This window comes from Halichoerus grypus, chromosome 7 (genome assembly GCF_964656455.1).
Source record: "Halichoerus grypus chromosome 7, mHalGry1.hap1.1, whole genome shotgun sequence".
NCBI lineage: Eukaryota > Metazoa > Chordata > Mammalia > Carnivora > Phocidae > Halichoerus > Halichoerus grypus.
In genome coordinates, this window is record NC_135718.1 from 144624802 (window position 1) to 144645689 (window position 20888).

At 48.9% G+C, this 20888-nt stretch overlaps 1 protein-coding gene across 1 annotated transcript in view; it reads left to right on the forward strand.

Moving 5' to 3' along the window:
- The first annotated feature begins 4410 nt into the window (after window positions 1–4410).
- LOC118539244 (mitochondrial amidoxime reducing component 2-like) overlaps window positions 4411–20888 on the forward strand; it is a 32475-nt gene continuing 15997 nt past the window's right edge. Inside the window, exons 1-4 of the mRNA XM_036097640.2 lie at window positions 4411–4763; window positions 11344–11517; window positions 15006–15168; window positions 16128–16268. Of these exons, the coding sequence (XP_035953533.1) occupies window positions 4477–4763; window positions 11344–11517; window positions 15006–15168; window positions 16128–16268 (765 nt within the window). The 5' untranslated portion in view covers window positions 4411–4476. The remainder of the gene's footprint in view (window positions 4764–11343; window positions 11518–15005; window positions 15169–16127; window positions 16269–20888) is intronic.

Sequence of the window (20888 nt, forward strand, 5' to 3'; positions counted from 1 at the left end):
TTTGACAAGGAGAAAAAAAAACAAGCTTATTCACTTGCTTCTGATTTTTCTCATATATTTGCTCATTACACCGATTTTCTTTTTTTACTTCTTATGTTAACCAGCAGGAACTAGGAGGTTTCAGTAAAAATTATGGGAGGAAAAATACAAAATAGAAAAAATTATTTTCATAAGTTATTTTTTTCCTGCTATTTGGAGGGAAAAACCAATTCATCCTAAAGGTACATATTCACCAGCTTCCAGAAGACCAAGGTCCATGTGGGTTTCTTTGAACTTTTTAGGAAAGAAATTCATACAACGTGCAAAGCCTGCACAATTTGGCCTCATCCCACCTGATAGCTTCATCTCCTACTGTTTCCCATGCTGCCCTGATCATCATACCAAACTATTTTCCTCCAAAACCATTTCAGGGCTTTTGGGGAAGTTCTATTTCTCTTTGAGGTCTTCCTCTCTTTTCTATTTTTTAAAGCTCCTATGCATTCTATAAAACCCAGTTTACATGTTGCCTCCCACCAAAACCCAGATTACAGGATGTCTCTGCAAGTCTTCAGATGCAGAGATGGATAAACACATCCTACATCTTTTGACATTGGGAATCTACCCAAAGGTGGGCTGAGTCTCTGATGAGGCTTAAAGCTTTGAAAATACCTCGTAGGTTAGAAGCTGGTAGGGTAGGTTTGCGTTCTGTTTTGCTCCCCTACAGCTTGGTACACAGCCAGACTCATGTAAGTAGGACAACTTAAAAATATACCATCAAAATACTTTTATTTTTGAATTTTTGGAATTTTTTTGAATAAGTATTGATTTTCATGGTTCAGAATGTGAAAGGTATAAATGTACATACACGTGAAGTTTCCATCTCTCCCTTGTTTCCAGCCACTCAGTTTCTCTTCTTATCAGTAAATACTCATTTTTAAATATCCTCTGGTTGAAGTTCACGTCCTTTTACACAGTGAAATTCTTTCTGCCACCTGGACTTGTTTATCTTTCCAGCCCTCTCCCCACACTTAGCCTTTGCCCTTTACTTTCCAGCCTATACTAAATTTAGCTCATCAGAATGCCGTGTTCTCTGTGACCCTCTCTCGCTACCCTTTGATCAGTTTGCAGAATGTTTCTGGTCAGCCCGGCCTCATCTTCTCTGTCGCAGGACCCGCTGTCCGGAGGCTCCAGGAGCCCCCATCCCTCCCCACCCCCGGTTCTCCTGATTGCCCCGTTGCTGATGTGTATTCCTAGCAGGCCGCTGGCTCCCGGAGATCTGAGGCTCCTTAGTCATTATCAGAGACTAAAGACCAGAGGCTAACACACAGCAGGGCTGGAATGAAAGTTGCTGTCTCTTGGACAACAATCGGCCATTGTCCTTGTACTCGAAACCTCCTGAGCTCTCAGCCTTGGGAAGTTCTGGGACTGGTGTTTGGCAATTGAGGCATCACCTCCCTGGTATCTGTCCCCAACCCCACCTCTAACAATCTGGACGTGTCTCCTCCTGGCAGCCTGAGGAGGTGCCCGGCTCACACACAAGTTACCCCGGGAGCAGGTTCTCCCTGTTCCGCCCTCCCTGGGCACTACTGGTCCGACTGGTGTGCACGCTTGTGGGTGTGAGGCGATATTTCTTACTATGAATGAGTAAAACAGCATGGATGTTTTCAGTATCAGTCTCCTGTGAATCTTAATAGTGGAGGTTAGTGTCCTTGAGTCCAGTCAACCCGCGGACACTGAAAAGCTAGACTTTCTACTTTAAAAGGCTAAAAGGCAGATTCTGAACCATGGTGAATTTGCCTTGATCGATCCTCTCAGCAGGGGCTTTATAGATGGACACCCCACTATGTCTAGCGTCTTCGTCACTCCCCCAGACTTGCCAGGGCAATGTGCAGCTTTCTCTCAAACTTCAGCCCCTACCTCACTGATTGCCAAATCATTCTGTAAATTGTGAAGTCCTATAAAATGCAAGGTATTATGAACATTACCATTATTATTATTATTATTACTCAGATTCTTACTGACACAAAATTCACATAGAGTAACTCTAGGGTGTCACAAAAGACCACTATGTATATATTTTGAACAAAAACCCAAAGGCCCTAAAAAGAGGCTACTTTTTTTTTTAAAGATTTTATTTATTTGACACAGAGGGAGAGTCCAAGTAGGGGGGAGGGGCAGAGAGAGAGGGAGAAGCAGGCTCCCCGCTGAGCAGGGAACCCGATGCAGGGTTCAATCTCAGTTTTCCGTCTGTTACCACCTCTTGCTAAGTGTCTCCCCACTATCTCTCATGTCCGCATCCCCATCTCATCCCCACTGGTTATTTCCCCTGATTTCGGCCCAAACTACAGTGTCTGCTTCTCATCGACCCACCTTTGGGGTTACCCCTTCTCGGAGTGGTCAGTGTAGCCTTCCAACACCCAAGTCTGACCATGTCTCCTGTTGTTTAGAATTCTGATGTGTCTCCACATGAAGTTGAGACAAGGAGCATCTTGATTTGGCCCCCGCCCAGCTGTCCTGCCTCAACTCCTTCCACCTGCTGCATTGGCAGGTACCTGCTCGTAAAGCTCAACAGCTGCTGGTCACCACATCCTCAGGTCCCTTCCATTTCTCCGAGTGTTGTGTGTGCCCTCCTCTGGCCCAGCATCCCCTCTTCTGCACCCTTGCCCAACCCTCCATGTGTTCCAGGCTCAGCTCAAAAGCTCCCTCCTCTGAGGACACCACTGTCCTGAGATACAGCTGCTCTTCCATCTCTATTTCCACTGCATCTTGTCCATGCCTCCGCTCCGATGTCATTCTCCCGATCTCCCTAAGCTCCTGGATGGCGGGGCAGCTTCTTCGAAACTTTAAATGCCCCGAGCCAGTCTAGGGCAAAGCCTGGTGAATGATCAATAAATGTGTGTTGAAGGAACAAATATTTTAATAAGGAACATTTTCCCTGTCTGGCAGCTCCCATCTAGGGAGGAGGATGGACTTACAGACAACCTCCATCTGACAGCTGGCTCATGCAGAGGGAGGGCTCTGACCCTCTTCAAGAGTCTGGGGAGGAAAACGAGTCAGGTGCACTCCTCATTCACAACACCATGCTAGGAAAAGAAATTGAAGTCTTGGCCGCTGAGCATGATGAGAATGTGTGGTTACTGAAGAGGCGAATTCCACTGGTCTGGGCTTTCAAGCCGGGGCTCTTTGGGGTAAGGGGGGTTTCAGGTGGGTTTTGACTTTCACTTTTCACAGGAGCTAGTGGAAGGGAGCTTGCCTCTCTGGCTCTTTCCTCCAACCTCTTCCCACCCTGGATGGTGGCCCTCCAGAGGGTGACTGATGCCGATTTGGGAGGAGGCCCACTGGTTGCCTTCTTAAACGTTCCCAGAACAGTGCCCCAATTTAAGGAACGGTTTTTTGGGAAATAAACAAACTCAAACCTGAACTTGTCTAAGAAAATCCCCTGCTCACCCAAGAACCGGCGGGAATGGAGCTGGTAAAGATCAACAAAGCCGCACATTAGGTAAAGCAGTGAAAACAAATTTTATTCAGCAATTAGTGAATTAGGGGAAAGAGCTGAGCTCCAGTCCCATTTGTGCAGAGGTGACTGGGCCCGTTAAAGGGACAATGCCGTACGGGTGGGGACCAAAAGCTTGGTCGCTAGGAACGTGGTCAGGCCCGCTGCGCCTGCTAGCTGGCCCCGACTGAAGCTAGGATTCCGCCCTCCCGCAGAGAGGGGAGACAAGCCCTGTCCCTCTTCGAAGGAATGGCTCTCAGGTCCTTGAGAAAGACAATTCTGAGTTGCAGAAGATACATACACATCTCAGAGGGCCAGAGGAAGATTTGTAATTGTGAGCCCTTCTGAGAGAGCATGCTCTAGGCGGAGGTCAGGGCTCCCTCCCCAGATGTTGGCCCGAGCAAGCCGTGCAGTGTCCGGCAGCAGCGAGCTCTCCCAGGCAGGTGTTTTACTGGAGGTGTGTGTGCGGTGGGGATGGGGGGGTATAGGGGACGGGGCTGGGGTCATCCCGGGCACCTGGCCAGAAGCCACGCTGGCCTCAGCTCTTCTCTCAGTGCAGACGTTTCCACCGAGAGGCGTATGGGCCCCAAATGCTGCAAGTCTCAGAGGGATCGGCCAGGGCAAGTAGTTCCTAAACGTTGTAACGCCTCCCGTCCTGCCGCCCAGGAGCCGCTTCCCGGTTCGGCTCGGAGCGCGCGATCCGGCAGCCGAGGGGCCGCGTCGGGGACCGTGGCGGCGCAGGAGGAGGGCACTAGCGCGGGGCCGACGACCAACCCGGAGAAAGCGGGCGGCGAGCGGGCGGCGAGGGTGCGGCGGACCCGGGCCCTCTCCGCCCCACATCCGGTTACGGCGCGGCCGTGGGCCAGCCGCGCTCGGGCCGCAGGGAGGGCAGGACCCGCCCCGAGCCGCCGCGCCTCCTCCAGCGCGCCGCCAGGCTTAAGCGCCCCCGCGCCCCCCGCCGCCCGCGCCCCCGCCCCGCCGGAGCTGCCCCCGCCCGCTCGGCCATGGGCGCCGCCGGCTCGTCGGCTCTGGGCAGCCTCGGCCTCCCCGCGCCGCGCCTCCCCGCGCCGTCCCGGCCCGCCTGGCTCGGGGCGGCCGCGCTGGGACTGGCCGCCGTGGCGCTGGGGACGGTGGCCTGGCGCCGCGCGCGCTCCAGGCGGCGCCGGCGGCTGCAGCAGGTGGGCACCGTGGCGCAGCTCTGGATCTACCCGGTCAAGTCGTGCAAGGGGGTGCCGGTGAGCGCGGCGGAGTGCACGGCCTTGGGGCTGCGCTGCGGCCACCTGCGGGACAGGTAGGGCCGGGCCGGGGCTGCGCGGGACCTGCCCGGGCCGGGGTGGGGCGGGGGCCGCTCGCGGGAAGGGGTCTAGAGGTTTGCCTCTTGCGTTTCCTGGGTTGTTGGTTGGACGCTTTGCCTTTGATCCTTTAGCTGGGGAGGTCAGTTCATGTCTGGTTCAGGTTTGGAAAGTTAGGTAGGGGTAGACCCTTGCCCCTCCCTAGATGAGAGGTTCCTCCTCTGTAGAAGGACGGGGTCTGACCTGGTTATCTTCAAGTCTCCTGCTAGTTCTAAACTTTCTGATTCTATCTTAGTCTACGGCACAATAGTAGAAAATAAAATGCTGTGAGCACACGTGGGCAGACAGCGGCAACGCGGAAAGCAAGTCTCGTTCAAGGACACTGGCTTTGGTCTTGCTGGAGTTTGCTCCTCCCCCGTCTGTCTCCAGTCCTGGAGCAGGTGCCTAGGAGACCCGGGGTGGTGGGGGCGGGGGGGAGACTTGATCCACTTTCATAAGTAGTGAGCGGGGTGAAGTCTTGTGCTGGGAAGAGGGGATACCTGGGGCACTGCAAATGTAATATTTGCCATTAAGAGAGTAGTGTGTCCCCTCTCCCCAGAAGCAGAGTGGCCCTTAATGAAGAACTCTGGGGAAAGTCTCTACCCACGTAAGGCCCGGCATATGGAAATTCCATTCACCTCCCTCAGAAAAGAAAAGGTGTCCTGTCCTTTAACTCATCCCAAAGGTCAGGCTACAGATACATACTCACTGACACAGAATTATGCAGCTGGATATCTGGAAGGCTCCCTTGATGGTGAAGAATGCAACATTCTAGAAAGAGTGAACAAGGAAGAACAGAATCCCCTTCTTTGGTTCATTAGGGTTAAGATGCCTTCCTATCTGGCTGGGGTGGTTTTGTTGTGGTTCTCTGTATACAGAGGGAGGGGACGTTTGCCAGGTGGTCATTCAAAGAATCTTCTAGCAGAGACTGCTGCCTTGAGTTCACCCCAGGACACATGTATTCACTCTTCTCAGCTGTCTTCTTTAAAAAATGTGGACTCTCACAGCTTTGAAAAACTTCAACTTGTTTTAGAGAAATGTTGTGTATGCAGACCATGTAACTCTTGGGGATTTTCCATCCTCCTCCGCTCCAGATATCTAATCCTGGACGGATTTTTGTGTTTTGTTTTTGCTTTTAGTAATCTCTACCCCCAACGTGGGGCTAGACCTCAGGACCCTGACATCAAGGTCACATGCTCTACCAATTGAGCCAGCCAGGCGCCCCTAATCCCGGAGAGGTTTTTATTTTTATTTTATTTTATTTTATTTTATTTATTTATTTATTTATTTATTTATTTATTTATTTAAATCTATACTTTATTCAGATTTTCTTGGTTTTCCCCTGATGTCCTTCTTTTTTTTTTTTAAAGATTTTATTTATTTATTTGACAGAGAGAGACACAGCGAGAGAGGGAACACAAGCAGGGGGAGTGGGAGAGAGAGAGAAGCAGGCTTCCCGCGGAGCAGGGAGCCCGATGCGGGGCTCGATCCCAGGACCCTGGGATCATGACCTGAGCCGAAGGCAGACGCTTAACGACTGAGCCACCCAGGCGCCCCTGTCCTTCTTTTTCTATCCTAAGATCCCAACCAGGATACATTTATAATTATATTTGGATGTTGTGACCCCTTGGGCTTCTCTAGACTATAATAGTTTCTCAAGCTTTTATTGTTTTTTGATGATCTTGAGAGTGTTGAGGAATCCTGAGTGGACATTTTGTAGAGTGTCCTTCAGTTTGGGTTTGTCTGATGTCTTCCTTATGGTTGACAGGCGTTATGGATTTTTAGGAAGAAGAGCACAGAAGTAAAGTTCCATTCTTCTTATATCATATCAGGAATACACAACTTACCAACTAAAAAAAAAACTTTTTTAAGTTTTTATTTAAATTCCAGTTAGTAACATACAGTGCAATATTAGTTTCAGGCATACAATATAGTGATTCAGCACTTCCATACAACACCCGGTGCTCATCATGACAAGTGCCCTCCTTAATCCCCATCACCTATTTAACCCATCCCCTCACACCCTCCCCCTGGTGACTGTCAGGTCTCTGTAGTTAAGAGTCATTGTTTCTGAGAAACAAACTGAGGGTTCTAGAGGGGAGGGGGGTGGGGGGATGGGTTAGCCTGGTGATGGGTATTAAAGAGGGCACGTACTGCATGGAGCACTGGGAGTTATACGCAAACAATGAATCATGGAACACTACATCAAAAAATAAATAGGAAAAAAATAAAATATTAGGATTTTTAGGGAAAAAAGAATTTAGAAAACAGATACTATGTATATAGAAAATTAAGATGTCATTTCAAATTAGATGTCATTAAAAAAAAGGGGGTATAGTGATATGTTACCCATTTCTTAAAATATCAAGTTAGATCTCTATTTCAAAACTTCAGATGGATTAAAAGCCTAAATGTAAAAATAAAGCTATAAAATTAAAAAAAAAAAGAGCCATTGTTTCTTGGGACGCCCGGGTGGCTCAGTCGGTTAGGTGTCTGCCTTCGGCTCAGGTCATGATCCCAGGGTCCTGGGATTGAGCCCCGCATCGGGGTCCCTGCTCTGTGGGGAGCCTGCTTCTCCCTCTCCCTCTGCCTGCCACTCCCCCTTCCTTTGCTCTCTCTCTCTGTGTCAAATGAATAAATAAATTCTTAAAAAAAAAGTCTGTTTCTTGATTTGTCTCTTTTTCCCTTTGCTATTTGTTTTGTTTCTTAAATCCCACCTATGAGTGAAATCATGTGGAATGTGTCTTTCTCTGAATGACTTATTTCAGGAGAGAAGTGAGTGACCAGGAGGAACCGTAACATTTAATGAGCCACTGGAGAGATTTTTAAAACTTTAATTTCCTGAGAGTCCTATCCCAGACCTGTGGAATCAGAATCACCCAGAGTGAAGCCACCCTGTGTAGTGTTAAAATCTCCCCAGGTGAATCTGCTGCTCTAATTAAAGGGTGGTATCTGGGGCCATTAACGAGAAGAGCATGTTTAGAGCTTATTCAAGTATGAAGGATTAGAAAAGCCTTCCTACTGCTGGGAAAACTTTAGGCACAGGGGTACTGGACACCCTCCAAAAACTGGGAGAAGCAAATTCTCATGGTGCACATCTAAAGAAAGTCACCTTGTGCTACTTCCTTCCCCACTTGAAGGATTGAAGTCATTTCTCAGAGAGATTTCTGGTTCTTATCTGTGTCTCTTCTGATCATCTGAATGACTATTTTCCCACATCTCATTGTCACTACTTTGCTGTGATTATTGCTTTTGTGGAAAGAAAGGACTTGTCCTTTGCTTTTCTGCTTCCATGGGTATCTTAAAATAAATGGAACTGTATCCACTAACCCTTGTTTTGAACACTAAATGCTTGGGATGGGGTGGTGGGGCATGGAGATTGGGAGGAGGCAGGGCAAGGCAGTGGGATGAACACGGATTCAGTGCCTCATGTGCCTCGGACACTGAGCTGAATCCTGTCACATGCATGACCTTACACAAGCCTCAGCACCGTCCTGTGGGCTAGATGCTATCTCCACTCTGCAAGTAAAAAACAGCAGGATCAGAAAGGGTGAGTGTCTCACCCAGAGCAGTTATGTGCTGGAGGCGTGTGAGCTCAGGTCTCTGTGGGTACAGCAGTCATGCACTTTCTATGAAGCCAGGGTGATTTAGAAGAGCGAGGATTGCACGGAGGATCAGGAGACCCGAGCACAGTCATCTAAACTTTCTGAGCTAATTTTTTATCATTTACAAAAGAAAGGGCTTGGACTTGATGGTCTCAAAGACCCTATTTCATCTGGGTTTTATTTATTAAAGGATAATTGAAACTCGGAAGCAAGCTAGAAAGAACTCTGCTAAATGACTGCTATTCTCTCAACTTAATAATAATGAAACTACAAACAGCCTGGAATGCAGGAAAAGGCCCCTTGGATTTAATTCCATGTTGAACCATTCTTTGGAACCATTCTAAGAAGCTGGGCTCTTCCTCCATAAGGGCTCTGTCCTCAGATTTCTAGAACTATTTTGTTCAAAGCTCTTAACAAATTTGTGAATGTTTGACTTGGGCACCCTGGACTTTGAGCTGGTTCAGAGTCCGCCTAGCAGAACACTGCATGGCCTGATTGGCCAGAAGGTGGGAGGGTTGGCTGCCCTCCTTGACCTTGTAAATCCTGCTCTCCTTAGTGGGTATATATTTGACTCCTAAATCTGCCCTAGCCCTTCCAGAGGCAGCCCTTGATGTTTTCCGCACAGACTATGACCTCCTGGAGAAATGAGTTCTCTAAGTTTATCATCCTGAGCACATTACCCTCTGGCTGGCTGTGGCGGGGTCCCTGCTCCCCTCTCCCCTTTTCAGGCTCAGGCACTTCTGCTTCCCAGACCAATTTCTAAGTTTAAACATGAGGTTTTCCAGCTGTCCTGGGCTCTGCTCCCCCACCCCCGTGATCACTCGGGGCACTGTTGTTCTTTTGGAGGATCTGAGCCCTGGCCTCTGTACTGATTCTCACACCGCACACTCCTGCTTTAGGAGTGAGAGAAGGTGTTAGTTTGGGGACAACTTGGTCGCGAAAAATCCACGCTCCAGACTTACTTTCTTTCAGATCTGGCAGAACAGAGATAATTATTCATTCACTGGGCATCATTTGTATGCAAGAGATGACATATGCCATGACCCCATTGGGCAGGGTAATGAGAGTGGTCGGGGTCTGTTATAGGCAGCAACTTTTTACCTTTTATTGGTGTCTCTGTCCTATCCCGGTGTTAGACCGCCTGCAAGCTGCCACTTGACTTTCCACTTGCAGCAGCGAGCACACAACGTCCAGCCCGCCCCCCCCCCCCCGCCCTTCTCACCGTTAAGGCCCAGGGGTTAACCCCTACGCTATTAAACAGCAGACTGGAGCTCAGGGCGGGGCGCGTGAGCCCCAGCGAAGGGCTGAGGTGGAGGTGGATGGGGACAAGGAGACTCAGCCCAGAGAGGGACTCACGGTCAGAAATAACATGCAGATTCCTGTTGGGACATGTGTCTGGCTGGGTGCAGATCTCCGAGGGAGTCCCGTTGGGTGCTAGGGCATGTTGGAAGTTTAGGGGGCAGGCTTTGGGAGGATGAAGCAGAGCAGGGTCATCTGGAACTCTGTACCCAGGGATGAGGCTGAAAATAGGAACAGGGCCCAGCCCCGAGGGAATGGGGCGGTAACAAAGTTACAGGAATGCCCTTGGTCACAGAACCCCGTAGGCGAGCAGGCCAGACAACCCTGGGAGCCAAAGGTGGCTTGTCAGAGAGATGGGGGCCTGCCACTGCCCAGCATCACCGGCTCTGGGGTGGGAAAAACCAAGACGATTCCCGAGACGCCTTTGTACTGCCATGCCTCTGCCCCATACCCTGACACCAACACACCTGCTGGTTAGCGGGCCCGGGTGCCAGCCAGAGTGCCGCTGGGTGGCAGGGACGGGACACCTCCCAGGGTCCGGTGAGGGCCGAGACGGAGCTGCCTGTCCTCTGGAATCAGACAGCCTCATCAGCTTAGGACAGGCGTTCCCACTTGGTTCCAGTCGTAGTTGGCAACGTCTCCCCTAGAGGAGGCGCCCCTCCTTCTGGAAGGGTCTGCGGTCCATCCCTTCCCTCCGCTCCCGTTTGGGAAGCCCGGGCTTTGGGCAGCTTCTCATAAGCCAATGCCTGCAGCCTTTGTCATGCGCTGCTCTTGTGTCCTGTCTCCGATGGTGGCATCGAAACTTACTTTCTCCAGGGGGAACAGCGCTTTTTAAATATCTTTTAGTCGTCAAATCGTCAAAAGCTACGCTCCGCTGTAGATAAAAGCGTAACTGACCTACCCCGGCCAGGCTCCTTCCCCTTCCCGGGAAAGCTCAGCCCTTCTCCCCCGAGATACGAGATACGATGCAGCGTGACAGCTGAGCCTGGGACGGCGGGCTCTCTAGAAGTAAGCGGAGTTCTGATCTAACCCACGGTGTGTGGGCATCTTCGTTCTCTGAGTCAGAGCATGCGCACGAAGAGGGGAGGCTGTGTGGGGGTCTCCTGATGTCAGACCTGCGAGCCCCAGCAGGTTAGACGGAGTGGAGGCCTGTTCGCATCCTCCGGCCTCCTGAACATCACAAGACCCTGTCCAGGGTTCTAGTGCACTTGGGCCGGGAGTTCAGGCCCCATCTTGTTCCACAGCAAAAAGACCTGGACGACGTTTTGCTATGAGTTTAACAGGGGCGGGGAAATTTCTGACCACAACAAAGCCCCAGACTAAGCATCACGATTCCCTAAGCAGCGAGGGAAGGTCCTTTAAACCAGCCTCATTTTCTGCATTTTCGGAACTGGGGATTTTCATACATTGGCCAGATATTTTCTCCGAGGGCTGTTTCTTCCAAAGAAGCTGCTCTTAGGGGCACCAACTTTTGGATCCAAAGAATTTGACCAGATCTGGGTAATTGTCTAGAAAAATATTGTTGGATCCCGAGTCTGGGCAGGGGAGAGGGTTTGATGAAATAGGAAGCTAGAGGGAAGCCTTTGAGAGGGTGGAAGAGGATTTTCTGAGCATGTTCGTGTTTGTTCCTCGGCAGGTTTTGGCTGGTGATTAAGGAAGATGGACACATGGTCACTGCCCGGCAGGAGCCTCGCCTGGTGCTGGTGTCCATCACCTGTGAGGGAGACCGCCTGATCCTCAGGGCTCCGGGCATGGACCAGCTGGCTTTGCCAAGCAAGCTGCCTTTCTCAAACAAGCTCTGTGATTGCAGGTGCTCTGCTTGGGGCCCCTGGGGACCTGACGTGATTTTCCTGTAGGCTCCTCCCTGCACCTGTCTTGCTCCAGTGTGTATAGTAGGTGATGCATTTGGTAAAGGAAATATTTCAGAGAAGTCTGGCCAGGGCTGGGATCGATCCAGTGCTCGGGGGTGAGTGGGTGAGGCAGAGTACTGTTTTAAGGGTCCCTGGGATTTGTTTTACTCAGGTATGGTAAGGCATGCGGAGGGGCAAATGACTGTGATGAAGAAAGACGGACGTTTTCCATATGCATGGGTCCCTGGGAGTGGGAGGCTTGGCGTGTCATGCGGGACCACACAGAGGAGCAGCAGGGGTGGGCTGGGGTAGGGTGCGGGGTTGGGGAGACGTGGAGGGGGGGAGCGAAAGCCTTTTTTTTTTTTTTTTTTAAGATTTTATTTGTTTGAGAGAGAGAGAGAGAGCACATGAGCAGTGGGGAGGGGCAGAGGGAAAGGGAGAAGCAGACTCCCTGCTGAGCCAAGCAGGGAGCCCATGGAGGCTCAATCCCAGGACCCCAAGATGATGACCTGAGCCGAAGGCAAATGCTTAACTGACTGAACCACCCAGGTGCCCCTACAAGAGCCTTTATTGTGGTTTCCACAGGAAGTCCCAGGCAGGGCGGGGTAAACAGCTTCAGGGTTGGCTAGTTTGAGTAATTTCAGTGGGCTCTGGGGCGTAGAGGCTGTCTCTGGGTGCCTGGTACCTGGCCCTGGGCGATTAGGCCTGGCGTGACAGAGCCCAGAGAGGAGGTGGTGGGGGGTGGGGGCTCTGGATGGGTGGTCGTGCTGTCGAAAGGTGAGTGGTTTCCTACCTGTAGGAATTGATTAGCCCTGGGCGGGGCAGTTCCTTCCACATCAGCAAGGCCCCAGGATGCCAAAGCATCAAGAATACAGGAAACGCAAAAGCATGATTAATACCTACAGAGAGAGGGGATGCCAAGGGCCAATCTTTAGAGTTTGTCTCTGTTTATTCAGGTTGGATGGACTTCTATTCAGCATTGGCAGCCCCCGAGCCAGGCAGACAAGGCAGTTAGTGGAGACTACCAGCCATATCTCAGGGTTGGGTGAGAAGGCCCTAGAACTTTTCAAGGTGACTGCAGCCTCTCAGGTCTCTGGCCCGAGGCAGATGTAGGAGATTCCCACCCCTGGCCTGGATATGCCTCAGTCCTGGGCTTCCTTTCAGTCTGTAGGACCCCTGCAGGGCCGTCAAATTCCGTGGCTCCCCGGGGGTCTTGTCCTGTGCTACGGGGAAGTCCTAGAGGCCTGGGTACCTGTCTTCGGGTGGTCTGGGTCCCTCTGTAACACGTGAGTGTTTTCAGCGTGTGGAGATTGGAGTTGTCCACCGGTCCCAAGGCTCAGAGGAAGGCCACAGAGTGCTCCCTGTGCCATGATTGTATGCTTTTTCAAGCAGAGTGTCTGAGCTGAAAACCGTCATTCAAGGTTCTGAAATTTCAAAAGCCTGAAATAATAATTCATCGAATATAATATTTTAGCTAATTATCTCCCCAAGCTCATGAGGTGGATATCATTAATTCTACTTCACACGAGGAAAACAGGACTCGTATCATGTCACGCAAGGCAGAGCTGGGATTTGAACCCTCCCGCCTCCCAGTGTTCGCTCTTAATGCCTATGCGCAGGGAGAGGAAGAGCTTTGCTGTATATAATATTTATTCTTTGAGAACTTTCCAGCAAAACTGGATTTTCGTTGTAAAAATCCATTCAAAGGGGCGCCTGGGGGGCTCAGTCGGTTAAGTGTGGGACTCTTGGTTGCAGCTTGGGTCGTGGTCTCAGGGTGGCGTTGGGCTCTGCGCTCAGCGGGAGTTTGCTTCTCTCCCTCTCCCTCTGCCCCCCCCCTCTCTCAAAATAAATCAATAGGTCTTTAAAAAAAAAATCTATTCAAGGCTTTATGTCTTAAGTATTTTAAATTTTAAACAAAATTTTACTTTTTATGCTTAGTAATTATCAAAATTTATAACTCATTTTGTGGTGACCCGTTGTACACAAATAAAAATTGTCATGATAACTCAGTCCTGAGAAAATTTCTTCTCCTTTAGAGCCTTAAGAAACAGAAAATTTAATTGGTTAAAAAGTGATCAATAACCATAAAATTATGTAAGAGAAATAACGTGTACATCTGTATTCGAGAATAAAAAGAGGAATGATATAAAAATGTGGGCTATTAAAGTAGACCTTAACCATATGTTTTATTTATTTTTATTTTTTTATTTTCTAAAGATTTTATTTATTTATTTGAGTGAGAGAGAGACCATGAGTAGGGGGAAGAGCAGAGGGAGAAGGAGAAGCAGACACCCTGATGAGCAGGGAGCCTGATGTGGGGCTTGATCCCAGGACCCTGAGATCGTGACCTGAGCTGAAGTCAGATGCTTAACCCACTGAGCCATCCAGGCACCTCTTAACCATATACTTTATTTTATTTTTATTTATTTTTTTAAAGATTTTATTTATTTGAGAGAGTGAGTGAGAGAGAGAGCATGAGCATGGGGAGGAACAGAGGGAGAGGGAGAAGCAGACTCCCTGCGGGCAGGGAGCCCGATGTGGGGCTCGATCCCAGGACCCCGGGATCATGACCTGAGCTGAAGGCAGACGCTTAACCGACTGAGCCACCCAGGCGCCCCTCAACCATATATTTTAAGAAATGAAGAGGAGTGGGTGTCAAACCACCATGGCATTTAGATTCCATTGCATACTTTAAAAAGTATAATTTTATATATTTGTATATTAACATACATAATATGCTTTATAATTATATTTTAAATGTTAATATTTATAATTCAATGGAAATTATATCTTTTACAATAAATTAAACTTATGATAAAAATAGTTTACATGTCAACTTGCCGTTCTGTGAGGGGTACATAGCTTTTAAACATTTTTTTAGCGGTATTCCAGCAGAAAGACTGCTGTGTTATCTAACTGACTCTGTGCCCACCTTGTGGGTAGCTACCGTGTTACACTGTCCAGTTTCAACTGGAGACACAAGGTCAGGGGAGTTCGGTGGTTTGTATAAGGTCACAGTCTTTATAGAGAATGGTGGAGTTCCACTTTGAACCAGTTCTGCCAGACTCCAAGCTTAGGCTGCATCGACCACACCACAGTCCCTGTCCCCTTTGAAAAGTATCGTGAATCCTTGCTACTCTAAGTGTGGTCTGCAGACCAGCAGCTTAGGCATCCTGAAGCTTGTCAGGCAGGCAGAATCTCAGGCTCCAAGCAGACCTTCTGAAGCAGAGTCTGCATTCGCAGGCATGTTCGGGTTTGAGAGGCTCTTCCCTGGAACGTTCTACTGCCTCCCCTTCTGTTTCTGTCCAGCTTTGGCCCTTGGCCCGAAGACCACTTCCTGGCGCTCTGGGATAGTCAGGTGCCAGCGGTCTAGTTGTCCCATCTTTGTCCCGTCTCTCAGCGTGTTGAGGCAGGACAGTAACTTGGCGCTCTCTTGTGACCCTTCCAGGCTCTTTGGTATGGACATCAAGGGCAGGGACTGTGGCGACCAGGCAGCTCAGTGGTTCACCAGCTTCTTGAAAACAGACGCTTTCAGGCTGGTTCAGTTTGAGAAGCACATGAAGGGAAGACCATCGAGGGAAATTTTCTCTACTTCAGTACCGAATTACCAGGTGCGCTTCCAGAGAGCTGCCCTTCGCTTCTGCCAATCACCCCTCTGTGTCCAGCTTCCTTCTTGACCCACAAAGGGGGTCCCCAGTTAGGAGAGTGTAGGAACGGCCCAGGTGAGGGGGTCTGAGGGCGCGTCCTGGGCAGGTGTCAGGGCTGGAGAGGGAAGTGGCTCCGAGCGGAGCAGGCTCTCCAGCATGCGTGGAGGATAGATCATGTCTGGACTGTGGAGGGAGAGGCCGGGGGTGACCCCCAGTGAGATGGGGACTCAGGAGACACTCACGTTGGGAAGTGAGAAGTTCATTTGGGACTGAACCAAGGGTCTTAAAATTACCGAAGCCGACTTTCTCCTGGGGCTCCCTTGGCCATCAGTCTGATTTGGCTGTCAGGTACCTTCTCAGGAAGACCGCCCCGTGGGGCAGCTGCAGCCCAAAGCCCAAAGCCCTCGATTCTGCAGCGAGCTGGGGTTTAAAATGCCAGCACGTCCTTGAACCACAAGCTGTTTGAATGCAGGGATTTTTACACTGCTGTTTGCCCACCTAGAATGGTGCCTGGTACAGAGTAGGTGCTTCATACATAGAGTGAATGGGTGCCACGTGGGGAAATTGGGACCAGAGCATAGCTGATCAGCCGCAGGTCCTTCCCCTGTGTGACGATGATGTTGTGGGAAGGGGGTCAGGGCTGGGCGCTGGAGTGAGGACCAGGGAGAGTCCTGGAAGGTGATGTTGGCCCTCAGCCCTTGCCGCTCGCTGTCTTTTCCGAGTGGCGGGGGAGCCCCTGCGAGGCCCAGCGGCAGGAACTGGTCCGGCCCTGACTCGGCCGGATGCAAGACCACCGTGTCCCCTCCCCTCCCCGAACACCACTGGCCCTCCCTGCACAACCCCTCTGGCCTTCGCTTCGCTTTCAGCTGGGCTAGGGCATTTCACGGGGCAGGGAGGCCTGAGGGTGCCATGTCCCTGCACAGGTGGCCTACCCAGACTGCTGCCCAATCATGATCCTCTCGGAAGCCTCCCTGGCGGATCTGAATACCAGGCTGGAGAAGAAAGTGAAAATGGACCAGTTCAGACCCAATATCGTGGTGACAGGCTGCGATGCTTTCGAGGAGGTAAGAGGCTCACTGCTTTTGTGCATGAAGCTCAGATATGCTGTTCAAGACGCCCACAGGATGGTTGTCCCTTTACCCAGCCCCAGCTCAGACCCTCCACGGTCAGCTGTGAGGGAGACTGTCCTCCCCCAAGAGTCACCTGAACCTGGGAGAGCCGGCCACTTACTGCTGCCCCTGTCACCCTGGCCTCAGGAGGGCGCCGCTCACCCATTCATGTGTGGGCCCCAAAGCAAGCAGTCAGAACTCCAAACTAGATCGAGTCAGGAACTAGGTGAGAATGTATCCTTATGGCTCAGAGGTAACTAAAGGGAAATGAAGATGAAGAGGACAGCCAGGAGTGCTCAAGGATTTGAGGCTCCTGGAAGGTCCAGACCCTAAAGTGGAGGCCAAGAGGATACAGGAGATCTGCCTGTGAACAGGGCCCTGGAGAGGGTCCACGCTGTGGCCGAGTTCGGTCCCGGAGGACCCACATGCTGTCCTGTGTGGCTGATGGGAGGAATTTCTACCCTCTCCAGCCACAGCCCCTCGTAGCCCTAACAGGACCCCCACATCAAAACCCAGTTGTCCTGAGATCTGTACAGAAATACATAACTGGGTGTTGCTTTGTGCTAAGAAACATCGAGAATCCTGTTAAACATTGGGGGTGGGCTAAACTTTATGAGCCTGGAAGTGACCAAGGCAAATCCATTCACTGTGTGTTTACTGGGCACCAGACACAGAACTAATGTATTACTTCATACAAATTAATTCTATTTGATCCCGATGACAACCCTATGAAGTCTGTATTACTGTCTCCTTTTGATAAGGAAATTGAAGCTGGGGGGCCTTACGCACTTGTTGGACATGTGATTGGCAGTTCTGGGATTAGAACCTCAGACTTGCACCTCTGGCTCCTGAGGGAGTGAGGGCATGCTTCCAATTAAGAAATCCCAAGTAGCTAACTCTGAGGGGAGAGGCTCTCCATTCTTTGCTCCCTTGGGTGGCCACCTTTCCTTTTGTGTGAGTAAAATGTGCTCTTATTTGCTGATAAGTGCCATCCTTTAGAATAAACCTTTGCAGGGGCACCTGGGTGGCTCAGTCAGTTAAGCATCAGACTCTTGGTTTCAGCTCAGGTCGTGACCTTGGGGTCGTGGAATTGAGCCCAGAGTGCCGGTGTCTATGGAGGAGGCCACACAGGAAGGGGCCCCGACGTTCTCGGGCAGTCAGCACCTTGAGGGAAGAGACTTGATTTTTCTCCCCAGGAATAAATCCCAGGTTTGGTGGGACTCAAAGTTAATACAGTGGGGGGGAGGGGGGGCCTCCTTCAGAAAAGACAATAACACAGGTGCAGGGCCTAGAAGGGGTCAGGTGCCAGAGAGGGGACTAGCCTGCCCGCTCCCCCTGCCCCCCCCACCCCTGTGGTCTACTGGTGTGCATAAGTGTGGAATCCTTAGACGCTTGCTAAACACAAATAAAATCGGTGCTTGATGTTGTTGATGCAAGTGGCTGAGATTTGGATTAGAAATTAGTCCATAAAGCAAAAACACCTTCACAGGAATCCTGTAATTGCTCCACTATTTTCTGAGAAATTTTCTTTTAGGGAATACATTTTTTCTTGATTTGTCTCCACTGAAGGTCCTAATTTAATAAGATTTTGAGCCAAGAGGAATAAGAAGAAAAGCTACTCCTTAGCCAGATTCCTATCGAAAGAATTTTTGCTTTCCTGGAATTTGCCAACTAAGAGTTTTTGCACTCCTGTAACTTGTCAAAGTAAACCTAAGGCTAATGTGAGCCTAATCATGTTCTCTTAGGCAATTTGAGTGGGTGGAGTCTTGTTTTGTTTTGTTTTGTTTTTTAATTAAAAAAATGTTCAGTCACCTTGAGCTCTCTGTTTTAATTCCGGCATCATGATGGGCTTACTGAAATAGTAACGTAAGTAAGGCAGAATACTCTTATTTTTCCTCTGGTTGTATACATTTAAAAAATGTATGTATAAGTCCTCTTAAGTATGTATGTATGTATAAGTCCTATAAAATGTATGTATAAGTCCTATAAAAAATGTGTAAGTCCTCTGGTTGTATACATTTAAAAAAAAATCCTTCGTATAAAATGATGCTCATGTTGCCGATTTATCTTCCTTGATATTAGGAAGGCCGATAGTTAGGGGCCTGATGCCTTAACCTGTCTACCCAGGCACTGTTGTACAACTATAACCTTTTCAATTAGTGGGACTCTATTAAATATTGATGTAAAATGCTAATGTACGTAAATATTTAATAGACCAACTAATAATAAAAAAATAGCGAATCTAAGCATGGTGCAAAGAGTCCGGCCATTTTTTTTATTGCAAAAATATAGAGCAATAGTAGAATGCATTGTGCAACATTTGCTCTTCATGACCCAGTACTTGGTACTTTTTCCATGTAACTCAGAATGTTAAGCAAGTTTTAAAAGGTGGCTTCCCTTGGGCCAGTGTAGTGTGTGTGAGTTCGGGGAATGCAGAGCAGTGGAGTTTAAAAATAATACAGTTGACCAATGCTTCTTGTCTGTGTCCTTGGCCATTGCAGGAGTCAGGGATCAGGTGTTTCCCAAACTTTGCTCACTTTCCTGGTACGCAGGACTTAACTTTTTTTTTTGGGAATATCTTGTTTGTATCATTTCTCACTCTGCAGTATGAAAGAACTGTGGAGAAGCTTGCAGAAAACCTTGGGTGTGTTATCTGTCACTCAGGAAGTGATTCTTCAAGAAGCTTCTAAAGAGGGTAGATCTTGAAGCCAGGCAGCTGTGGTTGGACTCCCAGGCCCCTCACTGGCTGTGTGCACTGGGTCCTCTCAGTCCTATCCTTTGCAGCTGTTGAGAAAGAAAGTTTTTGCAAACCATTATGACCAAACTCGCAGTCCCCCAGATCGGAGTGGGGTCGAGTTCGGATTTTACTTGGGTGCATACATGCGTGCATTGGAAGTCTCTGTCCTGGAATAAGAACATCATCTCTGCCCGGGCTTCAGGGATTTCTGAAGAAGCAATGCTAACGACAGCATATAAAACAATAACAAAGTAACAGTAACAGCCAAAGCTCCCCATTGTCAAATGTGCATTATGTCCCAGGCGCTGTGCCAGGCATTTTGGTGCAGGATCTGACTTCATCCTTCTCCTTACCCTTTCCAAACTGCAGGTCATAACCCATTATTGGATTAGAATTTCAGTTCTATGGGTCCTGACCAGCACTACAAAAACAAAAAACAAAAAAAGCAAACTAGAATAAAAGGTATCAGAGTTATATACATAAAAGGTATGTAGTAAGATGAAGACTTGTTCTGTGGGCTCCTGGGGCTACAGCAGTCCTCGGCATCCTCCGTGCTCAGTGAAGTCACCATCTGTCACCATGTGTCATTATGACCATCTTTTTTTTTTTTTTTTTAACGATTTTATTTATTTGAGAGAGAGAGAGAAAGAGTATGAGTAGGGGGAGAGGCAGAGGCAGAGGGAGAAGCAGACTCCCCACTGAGCAGGGAGCCTGATGTGGGGCTCGATCCCAGGACCCTGGGGTCTTGACCTGAGCAGAAGACAGGTGCTTAACCAACTGAACCACCCAGGCGTCCCTAAAAGTAATTTTTTAAAGTACCACTTCCTTTCTGTAAAGAAAAACTTGAAGGAATAAAAATCCTTCCCCATCCTACCGTCAAAAAGTAGCCTATGATAACATTTTATTGTGTTTCCAATATTATTTATGTGATATTGTACGAGTAGTATTGAATTCCCCCATTTTCACTTAATGGTAGATGGCACACAGCTCTGTCTTTACAAATTCTTCATTAGCATAGTTTTTGTGGTTCCATATTAGTCCATCTTTGAACTCTGCCGTAACTTACTTAGCCATTCCCTTAGAACTGGGCATGTAGGCTGTTTTCCATTTTCCCTTACATAAATAATGAACAGCTTTGTAAAACAGTCTTTATCTACATTTCTCAACTTATTCTTAAGAAATGCAAAGTCAGAATTTTACGGGCTTTTCATATATATTGCCAAATGGATTTGCAGAAACCTCGTACCAATTTATGTTCCCACATGTTGAGCAGAAACGCGCCTTTTGTCTTGTACCCCGGCCAGCACTGATGCCTATAATCTTTACTAAATCCGGTAAGTGAAAAGTCCTGTCTCCTGTAAATTGGTAATTCTTAGTGTAAGGAATCTTGTGTTAGTCAGTCTGTGAAGGAAGTTTGGCCTTGAGGCAGAGTTTTACTTCAGCTAAGGAAACTTAATTCCAATGTATAAACTGCAAGTTTATACACTGGCCAAGGTTCTAGAACACTCATGCTTACAACAGACGTTTATTGAGAGTTTGCTGGGTCCTAATCTCTGAGATAGTTGCTAAACTTAAAGAAATGAATTCACTGTGTCTGCCTGCAAGGGTCTGAGGATGAAGCAGGATTGAGGGCTCAGTAGCTGGAGGGTTGAGGGACGTAACCTCACTCGTGGGAGCCCAGAGAAAGGAACGCTTAGCACAGGGTATGTGTGTGTTTGTGGGAAGAATGCCACAGGGTTTCTTGAAACGGAGAGCATTTAAATTTTGGAATAGGGATTAAAGAATATTGTTTTGCCTGTGTATCTTAAAAACAGAAAAACAATTTTTGGCTTTGAGAT